The sequence below is a fragment of the Antennarius striatus genome, chromosome 22, assembly GCF_040054535.1.
Source record: "Antennarius striatus isolate MH-2024 chromosome 22, ASM4005453v1, whole genome shotgun sequence".
NCBI lineage: Eukaryota > Metazoa > Chordata > Actinopteri > Lophiiformes > Antennariidae > Antennarius > Antennarius striatus.
In genome coordinates, this window is record NC_090797.1 from 7,045,103 (window position 1) to 7,072,202 (window position 27,100).

Below are 27,100 nucleotides of genomic sequence, written 5' to 3' on the forward strand. Positions count from 1 at the left end.
TTTTCCCAGAGAAACATTTCACCACAAGTTGTATAAAACTGTCATTACAGTGATTTTATTATAATGAACCATGAAAATATCCACCAGTGCAGTGTCTGTGAGTCTCTCCCCTCCACACATACACTCACACACACAAATAAAAAAAAATACAAGTTTAAGAGTCCAGAGAGGGGAAAAAATAAAATAAATGCTACAGTCACAGAAACATTCAGCTTTGCCAAGAAGAGTGTTCATATGTACAACCATATTTCAAAATGGGATGGGAGCGAATTGTACAAGCATAGAAAAGAAAAGAAGCAAATATTTACAACCTGTTCCTGGTGAAAGCTGGAGTAACCACCTATACATTAAATTACAATTTCTACAAATAACCATTGATATTCAAAAATAAACCGCTAGCGTCCTACCTGTGGGCAAGACCACTGCCTACCTCAAGATTAGAAGCACTCCACAGACAAATCCACATACAAACTCCAAGCGGCCAATCATTCACGTCCTATCACACGCATCCACACACACACACACACGAGTGCGGCCTCTCAGGGCGGTAGGCAGGCTCCGAGTGAAATGAACCTTTTCTTCTGAATCTGCAGCGGTGAACAGATATTTGTTGTTAGACAGAGTAATAAAAAAAATAATTGTTTTTTTTTCTCTATAGAAAAAGCTTTCTCTTCACTATAATGAGCCTCTAGATTAAAACAAAGAAATGGTATACAGAGCCGACAACAGACGAGGAAGAGGAAGTAAAAAGGAATAACTGACAGGAGGAGGAGGAGGCTGGAATGTCCACTGATAAACAAAAGTGCGGGGCGGGGGGGGGGGGGTCCGAACGAGACACAGAACCGAGAGCTTTCCATCACATGACGGATGAACCAAAACAACACGAGGCCAGAGAGGAGGGCGATGAGCACCGGGGGGAATCGTCCATCTTCACTTCAAACAGTTTGTCTTGAAGATCATTGAAATGTCCTTTTCTAAAAATTTTCTGTCCTTGTTTTTTTTGTTTATTTTTTTAAAAAAGCATCCTTTTATCCCACAATCAGCTGTTTTTCCACTGGCCTTGTGTTCAGGAACATAGAAAACATATCTACAGCTTACGATAGGCGCGCCCCGCCCCCTCTCTCAGGGTGAGTTCTCAGGGGAGGCCGACAGCTGCGGGGGGTGGGGGGGCCGTCAGTGCCACCCTGTGCTCAGGTACCCCGAGCTGTGGAAGGCGGTGGAGGACGCAGGAGCTCCACGTGTCCCAGAGGGCATTTGGGAGACAGCGGTCTGGCCCTGTTGAGTTTGCTGGGGGGGCGGCGGCGGAGGGGGAGGCAGTCCAGTCTGCTGAAGGGTGGGGGGGTACGTAGATGCGGGCACTGAAGGATTGACGCCGGCACCGGGGTGAATTAAACCCGGCTGAAAGCCCCCCAAGTTCTGAAAGTGGTGGGTCTGCATCGGGACGTTGGACGAGGGTGCTGGGGGGGGCGGGGGTGGAGGGGGAGGAGGAGTGAGGGACAGCAGGGCGCTGCCAGCAGCAGCCTGCTGTTGTTGCTGCTGGGAGCTCTGGCCCTGCAGGGGAGGCGGTGGAGGGGGGGCGGTGGTCAGCATGAGCTGGTGCTGCTGAATGGGAGGAGGTTGCAGGTTGACATGGAGCAGGGCGGAGCCCTGCATTGGGTGTGGTGGCGGAGGGGGAGGGGGCGGAGGAGCAGCGGCGCTCTGATAGTGAACGCTGTGGGAAAGAGTCTGCATCAGGGGCTGAGATCCAGGAGGGTAGGGGGGCGTGGCGGCAGGTTTAAACCCGGGGAATGGTCCGGCAGGCGATGGGTTGGGACTGGGAAAATATGCTGTGGTGGCGGGTGGGGCAGGTGGAGGAGGGGGCGGAGGTGGTGGAGCACTCTGTGCGTTATACTGGGAGAACGGAACCGGGCCAGTCTGAGTCTGGGGTTGGGGCTGGTTTGGTTGCTGAGTGGAGAACAGCGCCCTCTGGCTGCGGTAGGGAGAGCCCTGAGGCTGAGGCTTGGGTGAGTGGAGGAGGGAGGGGCCAGGATAGTGGACCGGGGAGGAAGCTAACGGGGTGGGGATCAGCTTGGTGGGGGTCAAAGGAGCCGGTTTGGATCCTGCCGGCTTGCTGGGCGGATTCGGCGTCCGAGGCTGATTATCGCCATCGTCTTCCTTCGCTGGTCGAGGCTGGACGAGAGGGCCTGGAGAGCAGGGCTGGGGGGGGGAGGAGGAGGAAGGAGTTAAACATCTGATGAAGCAGCAGGGATGAGGTTGGAATCCTTCATGTGGGTTGAGGACACTTACTGCCTGTGTTGGAGTTTTTTGTAGACTTGGAGATGGACAATCTCTGGGCGCCGGCGTGTCTCCTCCTTCTGTCTCGCCGTCTAACAGAAAGCAAAACACACTTAAACCCACACTGAAATGGATTTGGGAAATCCTCTCCTTTGCTTGCCTGCTGACACTCTGGTTCCATTCAATGGAATCGAATTTCGTTTAACACCTCTTAAGTTCACAAATTAGCACATTAAGACCAATTTGTTTCATTCGGCTTTCCCATTTCTTAAACTGTCGAACAACTCCTCGGTGCTCTCACCCGTGTCTTTATCTTTGCTGAGCAGCAGAGCTCTGTGGTAGCTGCGTTCTCGGGCCTGCTCTACAGAAGTGGATGACGTCCTAGAAACAGAAACATCATCATCATCATCAACAGGAAACACACTGATTTCTGCATTAAGAAATGATTTTCACTCAAACATACCACTGCCCTTCTCCTTCCTTCTCTCCAGCCACGTCTGCCTCCTCACTCATCGGGGATTCGTTCATGGTAGTGGTGCTGCATGGTGCTGCAGGAGCAGTGGGGAGGGGGGGCTCACCGGGGGTCTCTGCTGCTACAGGGAAGGTGTCCACGGTCAAGGGGGCAATGGTGGAAACGGGAGAGCTGCATTCGGTCTTGGAGCCGCTGCGACGGGCTTCGCGCTGACGCTTCCTGTATTCGAGGAGGGAAACCTGGAAGAACCATTGAACCAGAATCAGAACTAGTTTCCGAGCCAGCAGAGAGCAGCATTTTGATTCTGGTGTGATTCTGTGCAGCTCTTGAAAATAGTTTAGATATGGCACAGAATACAGCTGTAGACTGTTCCTGATTTTTCTTCATCTCATCCCATTCATGGAATAATATCCATAAACTACTGTATGCACACACAATATGTGCCATAAAGGTGAAAAGGTTATATTTTAACAGTGCACTCTTCTGAACCGAGCTTTTCAGAACGCCTCTAGCCCAAAACAAATCATCCAGCCCACCTGCTACTGATGGCACGCACGTGAAACTAGAAACTACTTCAAATGGAAAATCAATCCACCATACTGACCGAAACTGCTTGTCCAGCTGTCAGTGGTGAAGCTGAAACATGAAACAGAACTCTGGTGTGCTTTTATTACGTAGAGAGGCTGAGTCGGTCGTAGCCTTTTCTCGCTGCTAGCATTCACAAACTCCTTACATTCAGGTGCCGTTCTGCTTCTTATTTGTTCAATAAAATTGCCCGTATCCAAGGAAGGACCTTTAACACCTCCTCTCCACAGTTACGCAAAAGGACTCAGGCTTCCTTAAACCATCATCACTTACATGAAAATATTTACACACTGCTGATATTTGAGTGCTTGCCAATTCCATTCTGAAGTCACAAAAGTTCAGGTTCTCGGGAAAAGACATAACTGGAATCTCATCATGGATGATTTTAAATCCTTACCAAGTCTGTCTTCTGGCTCTTTGCCTTTCTTCCCATTTTTCTTAATCTTTTTCAGTCTTTTATTTATATATTTAAATATATTTTTTGAACTCACCAAAGAAGACTTTCACTGTTGTCGCTTTTCCTCTACATCAAACGTAGATTGTATGTCACTTTGCAGCTGCATTTCTATATGATTTACATTTCTACACGAGGAAACTAACATTTCCTGATCCTTCTAACAAACGAGGATGGACTGTTCTCCTGTGATCAATTTTGTGCTTTGGAATAATTGTCAACCAAACCAAGGCTTTAATGCAGAAGTTTTTATATTTCTTCTGATTTTTAAAAAATATATACTGTGATTTTTATAAGTTACAGTCCTCATCTTAAACAGCTATCCTCCAGGCATTAAGTATGTAGGGTCCCGCTCACTCACCTTTTTCTTCTGTGGGGGGTTCTGTGCTGACCCTCCCCCCTCGCTGCTGCCATCCCCGTTCAGTGAGCGCGAGAAGCAGAGCGGACCTCCCTCATCAGAGCACGGATAAAAGAGCTGCCCCTGGCCTTCACTGAAGGGGGGCTGAGAGACGACCAACGCCCCTGCCCCCGCTGTCGACCCCGATGCAGCTCCAGCTGCAGCTTCGGGCCTGAAGGGAGCTGCCAGAGGCTCCAGGGTGTGTGAAGGGGTGAGGTCCCTTAGGTTTGAGTTGACTGGAGAGAAGTTCAGGCCAGCTGGTCCAGTCAGACCTCTGTCTGGGCTTTTTATCCACCCAGGGAAAGAGGAAGCACATGTTTCTGCAGATGTGGAAGCCTCGCTACTGGGTTCTACGACTCCACCGTCACACCTGTCCTCTCCACAGTCCAAAGACTCAGCAGGAGGCTGCGGGCTCTCGGGAACTGACACTTTGGTCTCTGTTTGGAGTCCGTCTGAACTGGGAACTCTGACACAGGGTGAGGAGGCCAACGAGGGAGGACGCTCAGCCTGAAAAAGACGGAGGACTCAACATCAAGGCACTGGTTTAAGAATAGATTAACGATAAATGAACAGTCATCCTACTTGTGAGTCCCAATATAAACACTAAAAAATCACAAAGTTTTACGTACAAGGTTGTTGATCCTTGTGGGAATATGTTGGTCTTGTTCACACATCTCTTGCGAGCTGGGTTTCCGGCTGACCTCTGGAGAGCTCTCAGCTGAAGATTCACTCTGTCGACAGAGGTTAGTCGCATCAGTTTGTTTATCCTCACAGCAAAAAAAAAGAGCACACTATATGAAGCTTCGATGTGGCCATCCTCACCTCCAGAGGGGCGTTAGGTGTCTGCGTTGGGGTGCTGGGCAGGAGCTCTGTAGTCTGCTCCTCTGTTCGAGGTCGCGGTGGGGTCGCTAGTAAGACAGGGGTTGCTGGTGTTTCCGATTGGTCTGTCCTGGTAGGTGTGCCACAAGGGGAGCCGTAGGGTGTTGAACTCTCGGACATGCAGGCGTCTAATGGGCTCAAACGGCGCTTTTTCAAAGGTGTAGGTAGTTCTGTGGAAGGAAATGTGATGCGTGCTTTAACATATTTATCAGATCGTGATTGATATGATAAAATGACACAATGTGGCAAAAAAGAAGTCAACAAAAGCACTTTCTAAAGATATTTTGAGTTTCTCACAAAGACCGTACCTGGTAGTGAGCAGATACCGTTGTAGGGTAAAGGGCTGTCAGAGTCTCCGTTTATGGAGGGGCTGAGAGGACCCTCAAAGGGCATGAGGAGGCTCGGCCGTCTGGCTGGGCTAGTGGAGCCCTCCTCCTCTAAAGCCTGCTTCAACCAGCGCTGAAACAAACAGTTGAGATTCGATAAGAACGAAATGGAAACCACTAATAATTATATACTGATCATGCTAAAGCATCAATAACTTTTGAAGAAATGCTGGAAAACAGTTTTATAGTCATAGTTTTAGCTAATAAAACAATGGCATCAATTTAGTAGACCCTTATCCTTTCTAAACTAAAGAAATTTTACTTTTTCCTGAAGATTCAAAGGCGACCCTGAATATTTCTAAAGGAGGATTCCATACCTTCTTGCACGAGCCTGTGGTTGGTGGCGTTTCTGGCAGCTCCCTGGAGCGTCGCCTCCCGGTAGGGACACCAGGAGTTGTGGGGCTGCGATTTGCCAGGAAAGGGGATGAGAATCGAATGTAGTGCTTGGGCGTGCTGTAGACCTGCGGTGAGCAGGCCATGCCCGGCAGCGCATTGAGTTGTGTGGCCAGCACTTCAGGGTCACTGCTTATTCTCAGTGGCCGCTCTGGAACCGGCTCTGGGGTTCGTACTGCACCCCGATCCTGTTGCTTCTCTCCTACCCACTCGCTCACAAAGTGCTGTTGAAAAGTCAGGAAAAGTTTTATCAAGCTTTATAACGTCCTGTCCATTGAAGGTGTGCCTAAATAAACTAGTTTACTGGTAATTTAATGAAATTGCTCAATAATAGAGACATTGCTGTTGCTTCTGCAGAAACGACATGTATACCTTTTTAGTTTTGAAGTTCTTGCTACCCGTGCGGTTTCTGTCAGGCGCAGGTGAGCTGCTGTGTGGAGGACTGGTGTCCGGCGCTTGGGTTGAAATGACCTCTGGCTCTGGAGGAGTCGGTGTTTCTCCTTCTGGGGCTTCAATGGTGGGAGGCTCTACAGACTCAATGGGAGAGCCTGGTGGCAGGTCAGAGCAGTTGCTTATGGTGCGAGCTCGTCTGCGCTGTTGACCGATGTGTGTGCGGTTCCTCGAGAAACTTTTCCTGTTCCTTGAACCTTTGACCTTGGCCGGTTTCAATCCTGGCTCCTCTTTCACCTCCAGAAGTGGCTGCAATACAGACAGTATTTTATGCACCCTGGTCAAAAACAATCTTTAAAGACATTTCAAATGTTTCTACATAGTAGTGAAGAATTTCCTCTAAATACAAGAGATTTTTGTTGCTTCGGTCTCTCGTTTTCTCATTCAGTCTCCATGCCTTCACCTGCATGACAGCTGGAGAATCGGCCGTCTCCGGTGTGGCTGGAGGCTCTTCCTTGATGTCACTGCGGATCCCGACCTCTGATTTGACACTACCGATCCTTTCAAGAGCTTGCTCCCTGCGCTTCTCCCTCTTCTCCATCCGGGCAAACGCTTGAAGGATGGCTTCCATCTTCCTCTCCTCTCGTGTCTGCAGTGCGATAGAAGATGGATTTGACAAACAGAGCAGAGGCGTTAGTTCATGGAGCACTACTTTCCATAGACTCCCAGAGGTAACGATACAACAGGTTAATGGTACACTACACAGCCAAAGCAGATGTAGCCGATTACAAAGCACCGAGAGTGGAGAAACAGGTAAAAATTTACCCTCCCTTTCACAATTAAAAAAAAAAAAAGGTCATACAGAAGGGAAAACTGCACAGATCCAAATGGTAAAGAGCCTGCATTAATATAAAACATTTTCACAGAGCAAAATGCCTTACAATGAAACCCGGGAAAACCAGGAATTTATGAAAGCATGTTTTATGTGTTGTGTGCATATTCGTGCCATTAACTTCCTTGGGTCGACCTCCACCAAAAAAACCCACACAAAGACTTCCATCTATAGTCAGAACACCACTTCATACCACAGAACATTCTGAAACGACAGACGCATTGCTGCATAGAGCAGGTTGAGGACAGGTGTCTGTAAAGACGGGACAGTTAGTACTCTTGGAAGTCAATCACCTCAAGGAGATTTGGTGGTGGGGAAGCTGGTAGATGAATGGAGAAGGGTTCACTATGTAGGGGTCAAGTTTACCTCCTTGAGTTTCAGTCCCTTCCAGTTGGAAGCCCCCCCGACAGGGAGATGGGACTGCTCCGCTGGGTTACCCTGAATGTTCAATGAAGAGACAGCCCAGTTTAGAAGAGACATGCCCCCCCCTAAATGCACTACTGCACCAAACAGCACTGAGGTAACTAACGTCTGAGTGACGTCTAGATTAGGGGGATTTTCTCAAATAGCCGATGTTTACACCTTTGCTATATACATCTGCCAGACAGTTCCTCCTGCCTTTAATAACCTCTGTCAGCCTAGAACAAAACACAAGCTTTTTAAATTTGGAATGTCATTTGAAGTTGCTGTCCCACCGCTTCAAACAACAACTGGCTGAACTCTCTAAAAATCAAAAGAAATCTCTGGCAGCCTTAATTTAAGGACAAAACTCACAAACTATCGCTAGAACCCACCACAAAACCAACAAAAAAATATAGGCACAAAACAAAATTTACACATGTAATTGGTAAAGTATGTTCCTTTATTAATCGTAGTTGGTTGCCTGTAGGTACAGCCTCCTTGCTGACTATCAACCTGCACAGGATCTCATATCAATGTCAGCCTTCAACACTCTTCTATATTTGTCCTTTATCTAACAAGGAAAGTCAATTGAGAACCAGTTCGACCCGGATATATCCCATAGTGAAAGACAGAAAATCCATTCTCATTCTCACCCTCACTCACACCTATGGTCAATTTTAGAATCTTCAATTCACTTATGTTGCTTGTCTTTGGTACTAGGAGGAATCCGGCGACCCCGAAGAGAACCCACGCAGACTCGGGGAGAACACTCAAACTCCTCACAGAAAGGCCCTCAGTTGAATTTGAACTTGTGACCTTCTTGTTGTGAGGCTACAGCGCTACCCAGTGCCCCACCATGCTGTCATCACAAAGCTACCACAGGATGGTTGTGGTTTAAAAAAAAAAAAGAGTAGAACAACCTTCAACTCTGTGGGTCAACCAAAATTAAGTCAGCACATTCAAACAATACAGAAACGGCCAGTCTGACTTTTCAAACAACAGGGGCCCTTGTTTAAATAGGCAGGATATGGTGCCAATGTACACCGGTGGTATCTCCCCCGCACCTTGTCATGGCAGGGATTTACAACACCCACACGCATATTACACCCGTGATCGTCGGTTTGTGAACGCACTCTTCTTTGGCCTGGCAGCACAGCTCCCCCCGGGCCACATTCCATAGAAAACAGCCTATTGGATCTCAATATGGCCCTGGCAACAAGGCTTTATCCTCTAAAGCACCTCCTCTTCCTCAGCAGCACCCTCCCTCCCTCTCTTCAACTATCTATCCCTCTCTGGTCGATTAGAGTTGTACAGCAGCCAAAGATGAGTCAGCTCTTTGCACCTTGGGTCCTCTGTGTGAAATGAAGCTGACTGTAGTGCAATTTCTACAAGACTTGTGAGTTAGAGTGTGTATGTATGATCCAATTGCTAACGACATAAGGCTGTTTGGCAGGGGGAAAAGAATGGTTGAACCAGTAATTGGCTATTTCCAACTCCTAGCTGCAATGGCGATGAAAAGACTCATACAAAAAACCTATAAAACAAATTTGGGGGCCACTTCAGATTGCCTGATGACAACATAATGAATTATGACTGAACAGGACGTGGTGTTGGAACTGGGCATTTGACTCTGGAGGTCATTTAATTGTCTCGTATGCTGGAGAGAAAATAAGGAAAACTTAACCAGTACTGTGAAGAAGAGGGAAGTCAGAGGGAGAAAACACAATTAACACTGAGCAAACAGCAGTAGGGGGATTGACAATGGTTGGAGCACAAGCAGCAGATGATTGATGAAGAGGAGGGTAGTTTTATGCGAGGGAGGTAGAGTACAGCTGTTCCTATTCAAGCCAGAGCACCCTTAGCAAATAAATAGTCAAGTCCACCCCCTGAGCAACAGAGTTTTATTATTGCGCTTTCTGCTGGGTGGCTGCGTGGCAAAAAAGCTGTAGCCCCTAGTTTGGCACACTTACCATCTTCCTCCTCCTCTCTGCAATCTGCTCCTCTGACTCCATCTCTACTTCATTGCTAACGGAGCTTTTGTCTTCTAGATCCTCATATAACTCAGGATCCTGTAAGGGGAGAGTGGGGTATGGCGCTTTATCATGGCTGATCAGTCAGTCTGACTACAGACTAGAGGGAGACAGGTAAAAGTGGAGGAGAGGGGAGGTGAGGGAGACAGGGAGGGGCAGGGTAGTAATCTGAAACATGTGAAGTAGAAATGTTTGGCGCAGTCTTCAAGAGGTCTGAGCACAAAACACCTGCACAGACCTCATCCTTGATCTCAACATGTTGCCCTGTTCAAAAGGGGTGCTTCATGAATCAATTATTTTTGGTATCTTTTCCACTCCAAGCTGTGATCATCTTGATGCACCAGTGATGACTTTTACATATTTTTGTTCTTCGTTAGGACATCTTATCTGTCTTCCACACACTAATCGCATTTTACAAAGGGCAAACACCAAATTTTCAAATGCAACTCCTAAAGACAATCTTTAAATTGAACAAATATGCTTTGGACATGGTAAATTAAGTACGGAATAACCTGCAAAGTTTTGTTTTAAAGTGCATGAGAGAGAAACACCAGTCTCTATTTTCGTTTACTGTAAGAAAAGAGGCACAAATAAATCTTGTGCAATGACAGTAAAATCTGAACTAAGACTATACTAATATTAGTTGACAGGGCAGAGATGAATGATTAAAGAAACGGTGGGAGAAAGGATGTATAGTAAGAAAGTGTAACAATGGAATATACATGCAACTAGCAACAACAAAAAGACAAAGCCTCAACATGTAAAACACAATCAAATGGGTTTTTAAAGGGAGATGGTACAGGGTGTGTGTCAAGTTATATTCTTAAAACCAAATCTTGCCTGGTTGTTTGAGATGGAAAGGCGAAGAGGAGACAGCTTCCTTTGTTTTCCGTCGCTCACACTCTTGCCCTTCCCCTCGCCATCCAGACCCATGTTCTGGTTTTGGCCTTGGTCGTCCCGAACCACCTCTTTATCCTTGCGACTCCCTCGGCGCCGACCCACGGAGCCCAGGTTCTCTGTTGGTTCTAGGTTGTGCTTTAGCACCGGGCACTCCTGGTTCCCCTTCACACAGGCACAGTCTACCTTGTATTTACTACAAATGTGATGGTAGGCAAGACGAACAGAAAAGGAAAACGTATAATATCAGGTTAGAATACACATGACATGATCATGTCTTGTAACTGTCTTACCAAGTTTTCAACTTAATACTCACCAGCTGCCATAATCATAATCAAAACCGATGGTGATCTCTGAGCCCTTGGTGATAGACCTCAGCGAGTAGATGTACAAATGTAGCATGCCGTCCTCAATGACATGCCGTACCTAAGGTAAGTTAAAGCAAAACAGAAGAGTAATGGATTAAGTCTCAGTCATTCATTTACGCAGAATTATTCTATGCATTTAGCTGTTTACTTACTTCTGAATTAGGGGTGCAGGAACGCCGAATGAAGCGTGCCTCATTACCAAAGCTGCGAGCATCCACACACATCTCCAGCCCATCAAATTTAGAGTAAAATAAGACAAACGGGTATGGCCTAAAATAAAAAAATAAATAAAGATAAAAAGACAAGTGTTTAAGTGTTCAAGACAAGTGTTCATTTATGGAAACACAGCCACCTCAAATTGTGACAGAACCTTATTTGACCTTAATTATCTACTTAAATCAAAAACTCCTCTTATTCACAAGGAACAAAGGAGACTCGCATACTGACCTCTTGAAGAAATATCCATTGGCCTCAAACTGCTGTCGAAGCATGAACTTTCCCCTGTACTCAATGATGAGGGAGTCTGGGGCCAAGTCTCGAACTGCCTTGAGGATCTTCTTGTTCTTTTGAACTTGACTCTGAAAGAAATACACAAGCACATATGAGTGCACCACCTGGACAACTTGCACATTACAATAAACTAAAATTCAGACAAAAAGCAAGTGCAGTAGACTGAAAGAATTCTGATGTGTAGGAAACTTTCAATCAGGTAACTACGCATGCACATTGAAGACTCTAAGACTAAGTGAGTTGGGAGTGAATATATTTACCTCCACGGGAGGTTTGAAAGAGGCGGGATGCGTGTTGTAGGCCAGGCTTTTACCGTCACCCTGTTCTTTAACACGCAATAAGACCTGGACGTCCTCACTGTACTGATTGCTGCTGGCCTCCTCGTAACGTTCCATCCACGTCTTAATCTTGTTCTCCCACAGAGACAGGTGCTCTGTTGGCTCCTGCTCCGGGGCGGCGCCCTGACAAAAAAAAAAAAAGAACATTTGTGAGTTGACATCGTCTTGAGAGGAAGCAACGGCAGGATTTGCAGATGCTTCTGTGAGAGTACCTTTACTCTGGAGGACTTCCTGGACCCCTCTCGGAATGCCTGCCAGAGAAAGAAATTGAAAAGTTGAAAAGGTATAAAACTAAGTGATTTGACCGATTTCTTTATAAACCAATCAAACCTAACCTTTTTAGCTCGGGCAGATGATGCAGGAGGCTCTTTGTCACCACTCTTTTTTCGTTTTTTATCAACCTGCTTATTGCCAAGGCGCCCTGTAGTCAGGGTGATGGTGGTAGGCGTGTGTTGGAATGTGGAGTAGAGCTCTAATGGCACCTCATCTCCACTCTCTGTAGCACTCGTGTCCCCATCTGAATAAACCAAAACTGAAGCTTAAAGAGGGGAAGACAGAACAAAGCTGCTTTTTGATGCAGGATAAAAAAGAAGCTTGTCATGTTCGAATTATGCAAGAGGTAATCTGACAGCTTTAGAAAATGCATTTGCTTCTTGTCCACCAGATGTCAGTGTGTCCCAGGCTCAGGCTGGGTAAAATTTGCCTATTTATGCGGGAAGGAGGCTGCACCCTTCAACCTGCTCTGTTCACCAATAAGCCACTTATTTACTGCAGCCAGGAAGTCAGTGAAAGCAGAACAGAAAGATCTATTTATTCGCTCAAGTAGAAAACTTGGAATATAAACTTGCAAAGGTGTACACAGATCTTGTCAGTAGATAATTTAGCAAAATGTTTCTCTCCTTCTAACATATGCACTGAGAACTTTGATGAGACTTTCAAAGTATAAATACAATGCAACCTTTACAAAGACAAGGGCTGTATAACCTTCTGTGTGATCTTTCTCACCAGACAGACATTCCCGTTTTCTGGTTTGTAGCAGGATGGCCCGCTCTCTGTCCAGGTGGCGTGGTTGGCAGCGTTCACACAGGTAGGTCTCAGGAATGTTCTGCCTGTCGATGCCCATGCAGTCTATATGCTGCCAGGCACTACAACAAAATAAAGAAAAAGACTTCAAATAAATAATTCATCAAAAAAATTCATTGTTCAGTGATAAACAAACAAGAACGTCAAATTATCAACCATAAAAAGAAGAACAAGGGAACTGTGTCAACTGGACGGGGTGGGGAGTGTGTGTGTGGGGGGGGTGTTTTTACCTGCACTTGTCACAGCAGATCATGTATCCGTCATCGTGGGTGAACCCACAGATGCAGCGGGTGATGTCAGCACCATAGCTGCCATCCTCTGAGGTGCTGAGTGTGGTGCCCCTTGATGCTTCGTCTTGCCCCCCTGGAACAAACAATCCCCCTTCTTGTCGAATCAACATGGAGGGGGGAGGAGAGGCCGGTGGCGTAGGTGGGGGTCGTGCCCCATAGTTATGGTCCTATTGGAGAGAATTTCTAGTATTTAAAAGGTTGCTGAATTTGGTTAATTCACCAAAGTATCCTGGAAGCCACAAACTGATATGAAATGTCTTGTGTTTAAGAATAAATAGAAAAAATAGTCCTAAAAACTAAGAGATTACATTTCTAATGATGTAAAACAGTGCATTGCAACAAATTCACATTTCTGAAGCAATTGAAAGCTTGCATGCAAAAAAAACCCCTAAATGATCCTGCGCCATAAGTAGATAGACCTCATCATTGTGTATTCACTACTTAGCAGAAAAAGAGAGCTCAATTAAAGTATGACCTTTGTGAAATGCTGAGAAGAAACACTGAAATACTTACAGCATAAGGCAGGCCAATGTAACTCTGGGAATGGTGAGAGCTGCTGCTGTAGATCTGGTGTGGGTAGCTGGACTTTTCTACCACCACAGGGCTAGCCTCCACCGATTCTGGTCTGCAAAATAAAACAGAGGGAACATTATTATTTTATAATGGAAAAATATGATAACTAATCGATTGAATAATGTGTGCGTGCAACAGTTTGTAAAGAAAAGTTACAGGTTCGTTAAGGCATTGTCCCCTATGCTCAGGATAAATATTTTATTTCTGCACAATTTTAAATTTCACAGTGAAGCAAAGATTAGAGAAAAAGAGGACACTTTTAAATTTGCTAATGTATATTTCTATATTCTAAATTCACACCGCCTTCAAATTTATTTTCTGAGCCTCTGTAAGATGCCTGAATTACAAGGGTCAACAGTGTTTGAAGGGCTGAACAACTAGCGGAAAATAATTGGAAATGAGCATTTAGGACCTCTCACTACAAGTTTGCACGTTTTGCACAGATCAATTTGATTATTTGACCCAATGTACAAGCCATTTACCAAACAAAGGTAAATGCAAAACACATGCAGCTCAATAGTCACCCCGCCTGTGATACTCCATGTTTAGTTTGGCTATATTACATATATGAGCTACCAGCTCTGAAGAAATGAGCTGAAACAGCATGAGATTTTCTGTGATGATATGTGTCTGTTTTAAAATCGGGTGAATTCTCTCTGATTCTGGAATTTTTCTGATTCCTTACATGACTAAGGGATCAAAAAAGTTCTAATCTTGGTGGAGGAGTCTTAAGTAAAAGAGGCTCATGTCACAATTTAACTTTAAAATTTTCTTTGATAAAATGTAAGTAGTAGGAAGTTATTTTGCCCAGCATCTAACCATAACCTTGAACATTGAAGCACTACTTGCACACTGACATATCAGTCTTTACAAACATTACATTATGCCTGAGAGTGCTTTTAATTTTGATACTTAACACACACATTGCTGATAATAGTTTCACGCAATTTTTTTGGGATGTTGTTGCATTATGTCATAAGAAGTGACTCGCGTTCCTTAGCTGGAAAACCTTAGTAGAATGAGGCAAATAAGAGAAATATGCCAAATAAATTAAATTAGTACTATTAGATAGATAGATAGATAGATACTTTATTAATCCCGGAGGAAATTGCATATTACCCCCTTAGCCACAAGGCAGACAATCACAATAAAAATGCTGTCTCTCACAAAAATAGCAAAACAACACACACAATAGAAGATCGTTCATACCAAACCTGTATAACCACTTTCTCTATCGTCACATTGCTGTTGAGGCTCGAGAGCCTGTTTGGCTGTTTAAAATCAACACACCTTTATTATGACATGATTAATTTGTCCGTTGCTGAGGGGTGGTTCTACAGGAAGTGGGAAGTGGAAATGCTAAAAGGATGGCATGAAGTAATGTAGTCACGTATGAAAAGTGAAGATATAATAAAAGAACCCTGAGGAAAGACTGAGCCCTACAGTACAACTAGATGTAGCAGCTATTCGTGTGACAGTGAATTATCTACGTATGTGAACCATTCATTTATGTGAAAACATCAACATGTTATCTACTTCCCAAAGATTTTTTTAATAAAAAACTGCGCTGAAGTCAAAGACAAACATTAACTGCTAATGTTATTTCCTTTACGACTACCTTGTGCTAAAAGTACACCTGATTCCATCAGGGAATTAGCAAGTTGCTTTCAAAACCGAAAATGTCTCACAGAGAATACTGGACAACCTCTCAGGTACACTGGGTACAAAACATCAAGAGTATGGGGACTCTGAAAAGGCTGCGTAGCATTTATGTCTGTAATATTATCACCGACTTCTTACAATGTGACTCCACAGGAAAATCTACCCTTCAGTACAGGCAAAAGAACAAGCAAGTGTTAAATGACACAGGTGAAATTTTTAATGAAAAAGACATATTTCTTCCAATTAAAGTTATTTCCACTCAATTCACTCATCCAGTTCCAATTTAAAATAGAGATACTATACCTGCACGAGCCCTTCTCAGCCCCATAGCTTTTGTTGCATGCTGTAAAAGCAATGTGCAATACTTCCTGTATGTGTTACCGCTCAAGTATTCAGTCAAAGTGAAAACGTAAGTGCATACTTGAGTTCTGGAGGCAGTCCCAGAGCAAGGTGTGTGTGTGTGTGTGTGTGTGTGTGTGTGTGTGTGTGTGTGTGTGTGTGTGTGTGTGTGTGTGTGTGTGTGTGTGTGTGTGTGATTTTCTGCATGTGTGTATGACAGATTAACTGTCACATGGATGAATTTGTCTACACAGCAACTGAACCACTAATTTTTCTTTTATTAATGATTAACCAGACCAAAGTCTACACTTTACCATACAGGGAATTAAAGAACTGGTCAAGACTGATGATGAATTCAGTGAAAACGCAAGAGTTTCAATAGATAAAAAGAATTAACATAAATAACCCTGAGTTTAACCCACCATTGATTTGGTGAAAAGAGGAATAGACTGTTAAAGCTAACAAAATGAGACTGGTAGGGTCAAAAACAGACAAAAGGTAAACAGTGAAACGGTCTGTTTAGTGAAAAGGAACTAACCACATTTGAAGCTGTGGGGTTTGTATCCTTCATGTCGTCACTGATGGGGATTGGATATGAGGGACTAGACAGTCGGGGTACACATAAGTGGGAGGGCTACAGCCATAATGTCAATCGTAATCAAATTTGAATATGAGCAGTTAGGGTGTGTGTCATGAACTTCAAAAGATGATTAGCAAAATATAATTTCTTTGCACTTGAAGCTTAAATATAAAACCTAGCTAATAAATATTGAGTTTTAATAATGAACCTATAATTAAAAAAAGACAGCTGCTGCGTGAGGTGAGGAGAGGAGAGATAGTGGACAAGCATGGAGAACAGAGATCAACAGCAGGAGAGAAAATGAGCAGTGCTCAACAGCCAGAGGCAACGCCTTCACTCCTGAAGAGCTCCCACTTGCTGCCATGGCAACACTACGTATTCTGAAAATGTGAGCGCGCACGCTGCGCTCCGTGTGCCACTGTGGACGCAAACACTGCATTAGCCAACAGCTGGTCACGCTGCTGCAGACTTCAGGGGGATATAGAAAGGACGTGTCGCTTTTTTGCTGGTGAGTAGCCAGCCCTGCTATTCCAGACTCAGCTGGCACACTCTACTCCAGAGACGCACGTTTTTATGTGTGTGTTTTTCCAGCGAATGCTATGCTCTTCTGGTCTAGAAGGGACCTGTTCAATGGCAGGTGGTAACCCCTTTAAAGCTAATCATCTACTTTTGAATAAATCTGCAGCAGGCATTGGGACGCAGCACATGGACAGACAAAGAGCGAGTGACGGAGCTCAGGCAAGGGGCTTACTCCTGGTCCCGATGGTAGTAGTGCTCCGTGGAGAGGTGGAGGAGGGGGTAGGAGGACGCAGTGGGACTGTGTAAGACTCCATGTCTATACTAGGGCCACCTGTCACTCAGGCCAGTGACCATGGCAACAGGCTGTGCGCAGTGCAGAGGGGAGAAGGGGGGCAGATACCATGGCAACGCAAGCTGTCACAGCAACAGCTCTGATGGGGAGGGCTCTTGATTTTAAAGAAACAGGAGCCCCTTCTTGAGTTGTTGATGACGTATCTTATTCTTTAGTCATACAACAAACTCTTGTTTCATTTATTTGACCAGAAAAAGCCAAAGCAATGCCCTTGACAAGACTAAGAAACAGAGCAGGGGCAATAAGCTGCTTGTTGCTATGGCTGCACGCACCATTTCTGCTTTACTGACACAGTGCAGTATAGACATGTACAAAAATCACGATAAAGCATTAAAGATGGGGGAAATTCATGCTTTATCCCATTAGTTTTATAATCACAGACAACACACATACAACTACATTTGAGACATACTGCCAGTTTCACTTGGTAAATTAGTTACTCGCGGAACTTCGAGAATGTATGAAAAATGCAAAAGTTGAGAACAATTATAATCAATGACAAGACAAGACTGTCCATTAAAGCAGAGGTGCAGCAATTTCCTTTCCCATTTATTAAATGTGGGAGATAAGATCTCTGTGAAAGGAAGGAAATGAATTGATGACAGAGCTGCTTATGCCACTACTGAGTGAATCTTCAGGCACAATAATAGGAACGAAGAACAGGGGAAATCATTTTATATCAAATACCATGTTAAATGCCCTGAACAACACCAAAGAGGAGAGAAATCATGTGGGAGAGGATGTGACAGGTGAAGGTGTTGTGTATTTGCCAATATTACTCACTCTGAGCCCGCAGCCATGTCCAGGTACGAGGTGTCTGCTGTGTCCACCCCAACTGGGATGACTATGCTCATGACGTTCTTTGCTGATCAGTTCTTGACCTACTGAGTCCAGAGAATGGGAGTCCAAAACACTGAGGCATGCCAGCCATAGCAGTCATTGCAGACATCTAAGTGCATCCACAAGGCCTAAACATGTAGGAGATGGAGAGAGAAAACAAAAAATAGGTTAGTATTTTGTAGAGTCATAATTTCCAAAATACACTGATTAGTTCTACAAGATGTCATTTATTTTTTATCAAGAACAAAGACTTTATAAACTGATACTAAAATTACAAATCATCACAAAAGAGGGGTATTTCGAGGACATATATATTTATGTTTTTATCTTTCAGACCAAGAACAACATAAGGGTGGTATTTCTCCCTTGATTAATCCAAGCTGAGGTACTGACTGATGGAAAGCCAGAACATATATATGATTTTGTAACCAGCCTGAGTTGTTGCTCTGAAGTGTACTAACGCCACCTCTCAGACACCAGGAATGCAGGAAGCTGCACTGTGAGGAAACTCCCGCAAAGGGGAGCAAGAGAACAGAGGAGTCAGCCGCCATGAAAGGAGGGAGGAAAACGCATCAACACAGAGGCCATTTTTCCCCCCTTTAGCACAGAGAATTGCTCTATTCAAAACACTAATATGCACCAACACAAAACCAAGTAAAAGAAATGCATACAACAACCATCCACAGATTTTATTGATGGGACAGCTTACGCTTTATTTATAGTACTGTCAGATCAGGACAACCAGGTAAAAAAGGCTGTTCTAGGAACAACTTATCAATATACGACTACATTTGATGGTGAATATAGAAATCTTTTGAAATTATTACTATATATTGGTGGATGTGAATGCAGACAGGAGCATATGTATCAGTGTGTCTGCCCCTGATAGAGAGCTCTATGATAAGCAGGATTAGTGGGGAGGGACAGATGCAGAGACAAAATAGGATGGAGGTCACACCTCCGCCTGCTCATTCAAATTTGGGACAAACAAAGACTAAAATCAGCGCTCAGTGTAAATGTTAGAAAGTCCACAAAAAACAGATAGGTCACTTGTTGAGAAGGGGCATAACTCAAAGTTTATCAACAAATAACATACCACCGCCAGAACCTATCTTTGTATGCCTGTAGGGTATAGACCTTATCTGGCCTGAGGCATGTCCTCTGAAGCACTACCACCAGTGTCTAGGAACACACATACTTTCACTATCCAAACTATCTGAGAAAAGCTGTTCCGTTAATCCTGACAAAACAGCTTCTGTGAAGGAAACTCAACAATTCACAAGAAGAAACAGGTAACAGAAGGTTTTATTTTAAACAAAATAGATACAACAGTAGTAATTTCAATTTATTTTCTCAGATGCTGTTTTAAGTCAGCGCGATTGGTGAGAGGCTTAAAGACAGGGCCGTTGTCAGCTCTAGACAGGAGGAAGAGTCAGCATACCTGTATATCAACCAAGATAATGGATGGGATCACCCGCCACTGAGGGTTAAACATGACAATAATAGTAGCAGGGTCATTTCATGATGGAAGCTAGTGTAACCAGAACACACTCTTTCAGAAAGAACAAAATAAAGGGTAATGACAGAACACCCTCTCCCTTTGGATGAGCCAGTTTACTCCCTTGTCCCACTAAGGATGCCTCCTCTTCAGCCGGGGAATCCTGTCCTCACCGCTGAGGAATGCTCACACAAGCTTACATTCACACATATATATCACCCACTGAGTTTCTCAGGACTGTGTGCAAACATATGTGTAAAAGCACTGTTGCTGCACGCAGTTAAAAGTGGCATGAGAGGGGTGGAAAAAAGAAAAAAGTACAGTACAGCAACATTCCTGACTAAATCTGAGCTACGCAGTGACCAGCCTGCTCCTCCCACTTCCTCTAAAAACGTCCATCACACTACAGCAACACGGCCAAAGAAAGGCAAAGAAGAAAGAAAAAACATCCCCCCTTCCTGTGCCCAGTCACCCCACCCAGCCGGATTTCTCCCCCTCCTGTTCATTTCCTAAATAAACCTTATACAGTAACAGAGCAGGGGTGATGTTAAGTGTTGCAGTCACAGTTTCCAAGTACAAAGAGGCCAAGACGGAAAGATAAAGCCACCTTTGGTCTTATCCAGTGATGTTTTGAGAGGAGCAAGGGGAAGGGAAAATGGGGAAAAGGTGAGTAAAGGTGAGTAAATGAGAGCCATATAGAAAAATACAGATTGGAGGTGGTTTAAGTTAGCGGTATGGCTCGGTCCTTCGTCACCTTCCGTGTGCTCCCGGAACACATGCACTATTGAGAGGTTTGGAAATTATCCACAGCCCCTCCATTTCAGAGAGCATTGGGATGGGGGAGGTGTATGTGGGGTCTGTCTGACAGTGACGCAACACAGCCTAGACCTGGGTGGACTCTGGGTGGCAGAGTGGAGCACATAGCATATCCCAGTCTCTCCTTTCTTACCCCCTCCCTCTCTCACATGGGGACACAGTCACGTCATTGTGTAGGGAATAACTATCCTTCTAAGACAGACCCACACTGAAGCCAGTGAGGGAAAACCTACGACTCAACACTCAAACCATACTGCTAAAGACAACAGCTTTCCTCTCCCCTCGGTTTATATCTAGTGATCAATGCGTGTTTTCATTCTTATTTTCACAGCCAAGGCTCTGCAAATTATGTTTTGCAAGTAGGAAAAGGAAGAAACAAACAGAACAAGATTCCAATGGAAACACATTTATCCTCCTACCAAGCTGATGCGACTTCGCACCATACACAAAGCTGGCTGCAATGACTCAGCTTACAAGAATATATACAGGAAGCATGACCCAGATGGAATGAAGGCCTGGCCCTCTTTTTCATGGTACCAAGAAGAAGAAAGTTCCTTCATTAGTGAGACATGGACATATTGCATTTGCTTATAAATCAGTGTGTCCACAGCTTCTAATGCTCAACTAAACCACTGATAAATTTTACAGCTTACATCTGTACAGAGGGAACTATTTAAGCACAAGCAAACGCGTTTGCCACAATAGAAAATGTGTGAAAAATGCAAATAGAAAATGTGTTTATGCCTTAACTAAAAGACAACAAAGATGAAGAGCCAGCATTACATGTCAATTTCACAGTGAGTGCTCTTAAGAGTTTTTTCCTGTGAAAATCTGAGGTGAAAATGAAGCACCCGGAGACTACTCAAGGGGGGAAATTACGATTTCTTGCTCAAAGACAAGACGGCAAGTTTGAAAACAAGATGACAAGACAGCAAGTTTTAAAAGTAAACAGCACAACAACCCAAGGTCTGTAATAGGTTAATACGTCTTTGGAAAAAAGGGTACATCACCAGATGCCTGTATCACACTTTCCTTTTATCTTGCCATATTTAACTGAGATCACAATAATGAAAGAGTCTTACATCAGCTGACACTGTAAGATTTGAAATAGACTTTTGGATGGATTTCATTAAAATGGTCTTTAAATTGGCCTGGTTAAAGTCCTCGGCTGCGATGGAAAATCCAGCAGGGGGATGTTTCACATGACAGCGATGGCGATGAATTCCCCCCAAAAAAGCCACCTGAATTTTATATTCCAGATGTAGTGAACAGTGGCTCGCATAAACTGAAGAATTCACACATTCATCAATTACAAGAGTGATTCATTTATGCGGGTGTTTTAAAAGTGATTGTGAAAAAAAGAAAACTGGAATGTGTTAACATGTTAAGACATATATACAACATTGCAAGAGCAACAAAAACATCCTTGGCATTCAGTTTAAACAGCCAAGGGATGAGTGAATTTAAGTCATTAGAAAAAAGTTTGGCAGCAAAGCTGGGGCAACCCTCCTGTAGTCTGAGTAATGTCTGTTCAAGAGAACCCCTGGGGCAGAAACTCTCCCTTTCACTGCTGCTGAAAGAGTATCACAGCCTGGTCCTGCGTAGTTGAGCGTTGCTTCGTTTACGCATATGTAAATTAAACAGATATGCATTACAATAAACGAACCAATTCAGACCAAGTTGTATTTTTTGTTCTTGAGCTTGAGAAGCCTGTAATGATCTTATTTCTTGGTTCTGAAGGCCTATACTGACTATCAAAGGGTGACGAGCAGGCACACATGCTGCTGTCAATTCTGCCTTTGGATCATGTAATGTACATCAAAATAAAAATGGGAGCTATGCATATGCACATTTACGTCTGGAGAAATATGGACAAGCTACTAACCAACTGCGGGGTGCAGGGGGCATAAAGAAACCCAGGCCCCATTAAAGTAGTGTTTGAGCATCAATTTCACGCCTGGACTGCAGTAACATTACATCACCAACACTGATGGCACATACCGTCTTTATTTGGCCCATCCTGCCGTGTGACTACTCATGAATGTTATTGTAAAACAGGAAGGTTAGGGAAGTGTGGTCTGGCTTCATTTTCAGATGCCCCAGTCCCAAAGCCACCTGTCAGGGTAGCAGCTTGCTAAGTTAAAGAGGGATCTGTTATGGCCCAGCTCGCCCAAAAAGAAAAAACAACAACAACAACTGGTCACCTGGGCCTTGGCTTCTCCTTCTCCCAGCTGAAACAACATGTGACAGTCATGGGTCCCAATGCTAGCCAGCGTCGTCTGTCTCTTGAGATCTGGGTACCGTACGTGCAAGATCACTTGAGACAAGGCCACAGTCACACAGCTTATCTTCAAATGGAGAGGTGTGCATCTACAGAGACAACCATTTCACCAACACAAGGTGTTACTGTTTCCAGGATGAGTTTATTGTCTGGAGACAGGGTACAGACAATAACAAGAGGAGCTTTTCTAAGTGCAGGAAGTGTCAAAGGGAAAGCTGATGTAGCTATAGCCTTCGAAAGCCCTGTCAATATCTCAACACCAATAGACATCCTGTGCTACTGTCGACTGCTCCCTCTCTGCTGAGCACATTGAGAATTTGATATACTTTAAATCCAGCTTATGGCTATTCAACTGTAAATGTGTATCAGAATTTGGTATAGGGTTTAGGGTAAGAGGACAGGTGTGTCATCTGAGACGGCTATGACTCCCTATCACCTGCTAGAATGCTCCTTCTCTTTTGCAGAGGAGGAGTGGCAGTGCAACTCCTATCACCATCTCTGTAAACACAGCAAGCAAACACACTTTGATGCACAAAGCAACCAGGCACACGTACAGCAAGTCAGGTATTTAACACTATCTGCTCCAATGCTGTGTTGACAGATGACAAAGGCCTTGCCTCTTTCCAAGGTAGAACAAGAAGATTAGTAGAATATTCTGTATTATATTTTGTGTATTATTTAGCGACGATTGATTCCATACTGTAGGGCCCCATTTGAGCCTCCCTATTTCTTTGTGGTATGTTTGAAGGGTTCTTATTACTCCTAACAACTGATCCTTAAGAGAAATAGTTATCTTTACAGAACACATCTGTTAGTCCAATATTTTCTGTCTGCATAGAGGTAAAGAACAACACCATATCATCCAAAAACAGTTAATACAACTGTTCATAATGGATTTTACATGTAAATTAAGACATGAAAGTGATTACAAAAAACATGAAAGGGGGTACCTGGTAACGGACACTAACTGACATTTAAACTTTCGTATAGTTGTGTAGAGGGGAGACCAGCTATGCCACACGACCAGGACTCTGAAAGTCCATCTTTTGTTTGATTCCCCTTATGTTTTTCTTATATCAATATGTTCATATCTGATGGCACCATGGTTACAATGCTTTTCAATGTTAGTACTATAATTGGTAAAAATGAACCCTGCATGGGGCACTTTAATGCCCTGGAACTTTACTAAACAGCAAGCTTTAATAATATCTTGTAGGAAGAACTAAGCCAATCTTAAAGATTTATGACATAATTCAGCCTCTGCTTTATTTATTGTAATATACTATGCAGTAAATTATATTAACCCAGAAAATATACCAGCTCAAAACACAAAAAAAATCTTTGAATTGCACCTGCATGAAACTTCAAGTAGTAAAAAAAAATCCTTTAAATTATTTTAAATACAAGATCATAATAAGTCATTAACCTCCGTTGCAAAACGAATCATAAGCAACAGCATAAAGCGTGACGCATGTTACAGCGATACTAAATATACTACACGTTTTGGAAATGACGTTAGGCAGCACAGCACAGTGACGAACCAAAAATAGTATTATCGAGGTAAAGTCTAGAGTATTTGATATTCTTTTGCTGCACCTCAGCTAATTTTTTAATCATGTGTTGTGTAGTTGCTTCCCAGTGAGAATGTCGGCGCTGCAGTCAGTCATGCCGGTAGGGGTGTGGAGGATACAACATTGCTATTAGGTTACCACAACACCCTTGTGCTGTCGCCATTTTTATAACGCCTTACTGAGGACGGAGAAACAGTCGTGTGGCCAGGGGAGCTTCGTCAATGGAAGATAATCCCCAAGAATGCATTCAATCGCCTCTTTCATACACTCTACCTTAAGCATCTCTCTGTCGGTACAGTCTCTGTGTTGTGTCTTTGAGGGAGTTTTGTGAATTCATCGACAGCGAAAACAGTAAGCTAATCGGTTAGCAATTACAGCCAGCAATGGCCTCTAGAAATGTTGAAGGCTAATTGTAAAACCATTCGGAAAAGGGACACGACCGAAAAACGACATGCCTTAAATTATACTTCTTAAAGATTGGATGCGCCGTTTAATACAGTGATTCTTATAATATGGGATTTTTGACCGGAAAATACATCCAAAATAACGATAGATTACAATGTAAAAGCTAACGCTATCCTAGTGGGCTAGGGCTAGTCATATAATGCCTGCTGGATTCAAGTTGGAAAAGTAAACTATTACCAACACTAACGAAACCGATTAATACTTGTCAGACACAGTGACTATATCAGCTAGAGACGTACAGTCATTAATTTATACCCCCGACCATTTGCGGCAGTACAGCATGGCAAGGACTGCCGACATGGAGTTACAAATTCTGACTGGGGCGAGATGCCAAAATGGAACATCCCCTCCCCCACGCTTGCAGCATCTGAACCCAATACACACTGAATTTAGATTGAATGATCGAAAATGTATTTTATGTACTATAACAATAAACAACAGTCGTCGTTTCCTAGTTGGACGTGGGATCGACGCTTGATCGAATCCAGACCCTAATGTGATTCTTGAAAAAGTCAAAGCGAATACTAAATACTGCAGCTTGGTATTTATATTATTTTAACAGCTGCTCTTGCTTTGAGTTGACTAATGTTAAAAACTGGTCGTCTTCCAATATCTGTATACAAGATAGTTAAAAAATTATTATTTCGTTTTGAAAAGCGACACTGCAAAAAACGGAAAATGTGTACTGTGTCTTGTGATAACAGTGGGAGCCCCGATGACGAATTTTAGTTGGTAACTCAGGTTAATTGGGAATAAGCCGTTTCCGTGCCGAGTGACGGGGACTACTACGCCATATGCAAGTAAAATAATATATCCAAAAGCGAATAGAGCTTTCGCTGCAGTTACAAGCAAGTTAACGAAAAGTAAATTAACTGGTTTGGAATAAAACGAGCAGTGTTATGACGGGGGGGGGGTGTCAAAATTTGCATTGAAGCGGATGAAGCCGTGCGCAATACGGCCCGCAGTGTCACTGTGTCAAAGCAAACCTTGGGTTCCCCTCCAGGTTTAGTCATGTTTACTCAAAGTTCAAATGCAGTGTCTTTAAAGACAAGTTCACTGTTCTAAACACGTTGGCGGCCGACATTAATCTGATAATTGCTGCGTTTTTGTCTTACGTTATCTTTGACAGTAATGTGTATTTAGCACTGGTGGTCCCTCTACTATTGAGAAAATTATATAGATCAATACGACCTCTAATTTAACAACCCGAGAACTGTGACGCCTTATTAAATTCCGCACGACCGAGGAAAATTCAGAGCCCTGTTCAGATTCGGTCAAGCTAATTTGAGCTAGTAGCATGCGCTAGCTATCAAGTGGTCTCTTGGCGTTTCGCTTGCCAACGTGACACTTGGAAAAATGGAAACTTACGTCATTTAGTTGACCTATTCAAACATATAACATAGTCAATACATACAAAAATAGAATTAGAAACTTTACATAGAAACCCCGAACTAACGGTGAATATCAGCTAGCTAACTGTCCTAAGCTGATACAACTACGTTAGCGAGCATCAGCATGATGTCCCTAGCCAGCTAACTAAAGCCACCAATATCCTTCCAGGCTAGATTTAAGCTCACCTTATCATTATCACTTAATGCAGTTTACTTACCGTTTTATGTCCACTCTGGATGATCTGAATAGTGAATAAGGGGACCTTTCTAAGACCCCCGTCGCTTTCCACAACGCTTCCACAACCAAAACAATACTTCTATCCACACACTGCGGATCCCTAGCAAAGCTTTAAAATGTTTGTCTTTAAACTTCTCCTCTAAAGAGTTCTCTCTTGTGAAAAATCCATTGCCTCTTTACTACGCGGTGACACAGATTTTACTAAAATTAATTCTAAACCAATAAAACTGTCCCCTGGTCAACGGCGACTTTTAGAATTTAGAGCCCCTCAAACCAGTCTCTTTTCCCTTTGCAAAAATGGCGGCCCTGCCAGGACTGCCGAGACTCCGCCTCCCCACGAGCCCCCCTCCCGATCCCTAAACTGGAGCCCCGCCTCCATATGCTGCGGGGCTACCTTCACAGTTTGACAGGGGCGCCCGTGACCGTGATCTATGCGCGTTCACAATTGTGACGCTTCAGGTTTCTTCTATCGGAAATGGTCTGGATTTAATTTGTGTTACAGTCTAAATTGTTCTTGTTATCTGCACATTTAGGTCAGGATGAAGACTTGGAGCATACCACATTAATTAAGTCACGTGATAATCAAATCGTAACTTTGATAGCTAATTTGGAACCATTTTAAATATAGCCTGTTTCACAAATGTTGCAGCGTCCTGTGCAACCCAAATACTACATAACGTTCCATGGTACGATGCATTGCCGTTTTCATGATGTAATATGTGGAATCAGCCGTGAAAATATTTTTTTTTCCAGGAACTAAAAATAACCACAAAAAAAAGTTATTCTGTCCACTGGCTGTTCTACCTTCTTTCGGGGTGAAAGGAGTACCAGTTTCCCAGTGGTGTGACTCAACACCAGCACGTATTGACAATACAAGTATTTGCCACTGAATATTTTAATAGAGGTAAAATATTGGTAAATATTGGTCCAGTGGT

General features: G+C 43.7%; 1 protein-coding gene across 1 annotated transcript; it reads right to left on the reverse strand.

The window, feature by feature from the left end:
* Positions 1 to 28: 28 nt before the first annotated feature.
* kmt2e (lysine (K)-specific methyltransferase 2E) lies at positions 29 to 26,458 on the reverse strand. The gene is made up of 24 exons (XM_068306578.1): positions 26,146 to 26,458; positions 17,849 to 18,033; positions 13,554 to 13,665; positions 12,981 to 13,207; positions 12,652 to 12,812; positions 12,003 to 12,184; positions 11,880 to 11,918; positions 11,590 to 11,790; positions 11,267 to 11,397; positions 10,972 to 11,089; positions 10,768 to 10,877; positions 10,395 to 10,647; positions 9,495 to 9,593; positions 6,694 to 6,879; positions 6,213 to 6,539; positions 5,765 to 6,064; positions 5,370 to 5,520; positions 5,005 to 5,231; positions 4,812 to 4,913; positions 4,147 to 4,689; positions 2,738 to 2,985; positions 2,576 to 2,655; positions 2,287 to 2,366; positions 29 to 2,196 (listed from the first exon to the last, which is right to left on the reverse strand). The coding sequence occupies exons 2-24, from the start codon at positions 17,917 to 17,919 to the stop codon at positions 1,174 to 1,176; spliced, it is 4,971 nt and encodes a 1,656-aa protein (XP_068162679.1). The 5' UTR covers positions 17,920 to 18,033; positions 26,146 to 26,458; the 3' UTR covers positions 29 to 1,173.
* Positions 26,459 to 27,100: the final 642 nt, after the last annotated feature.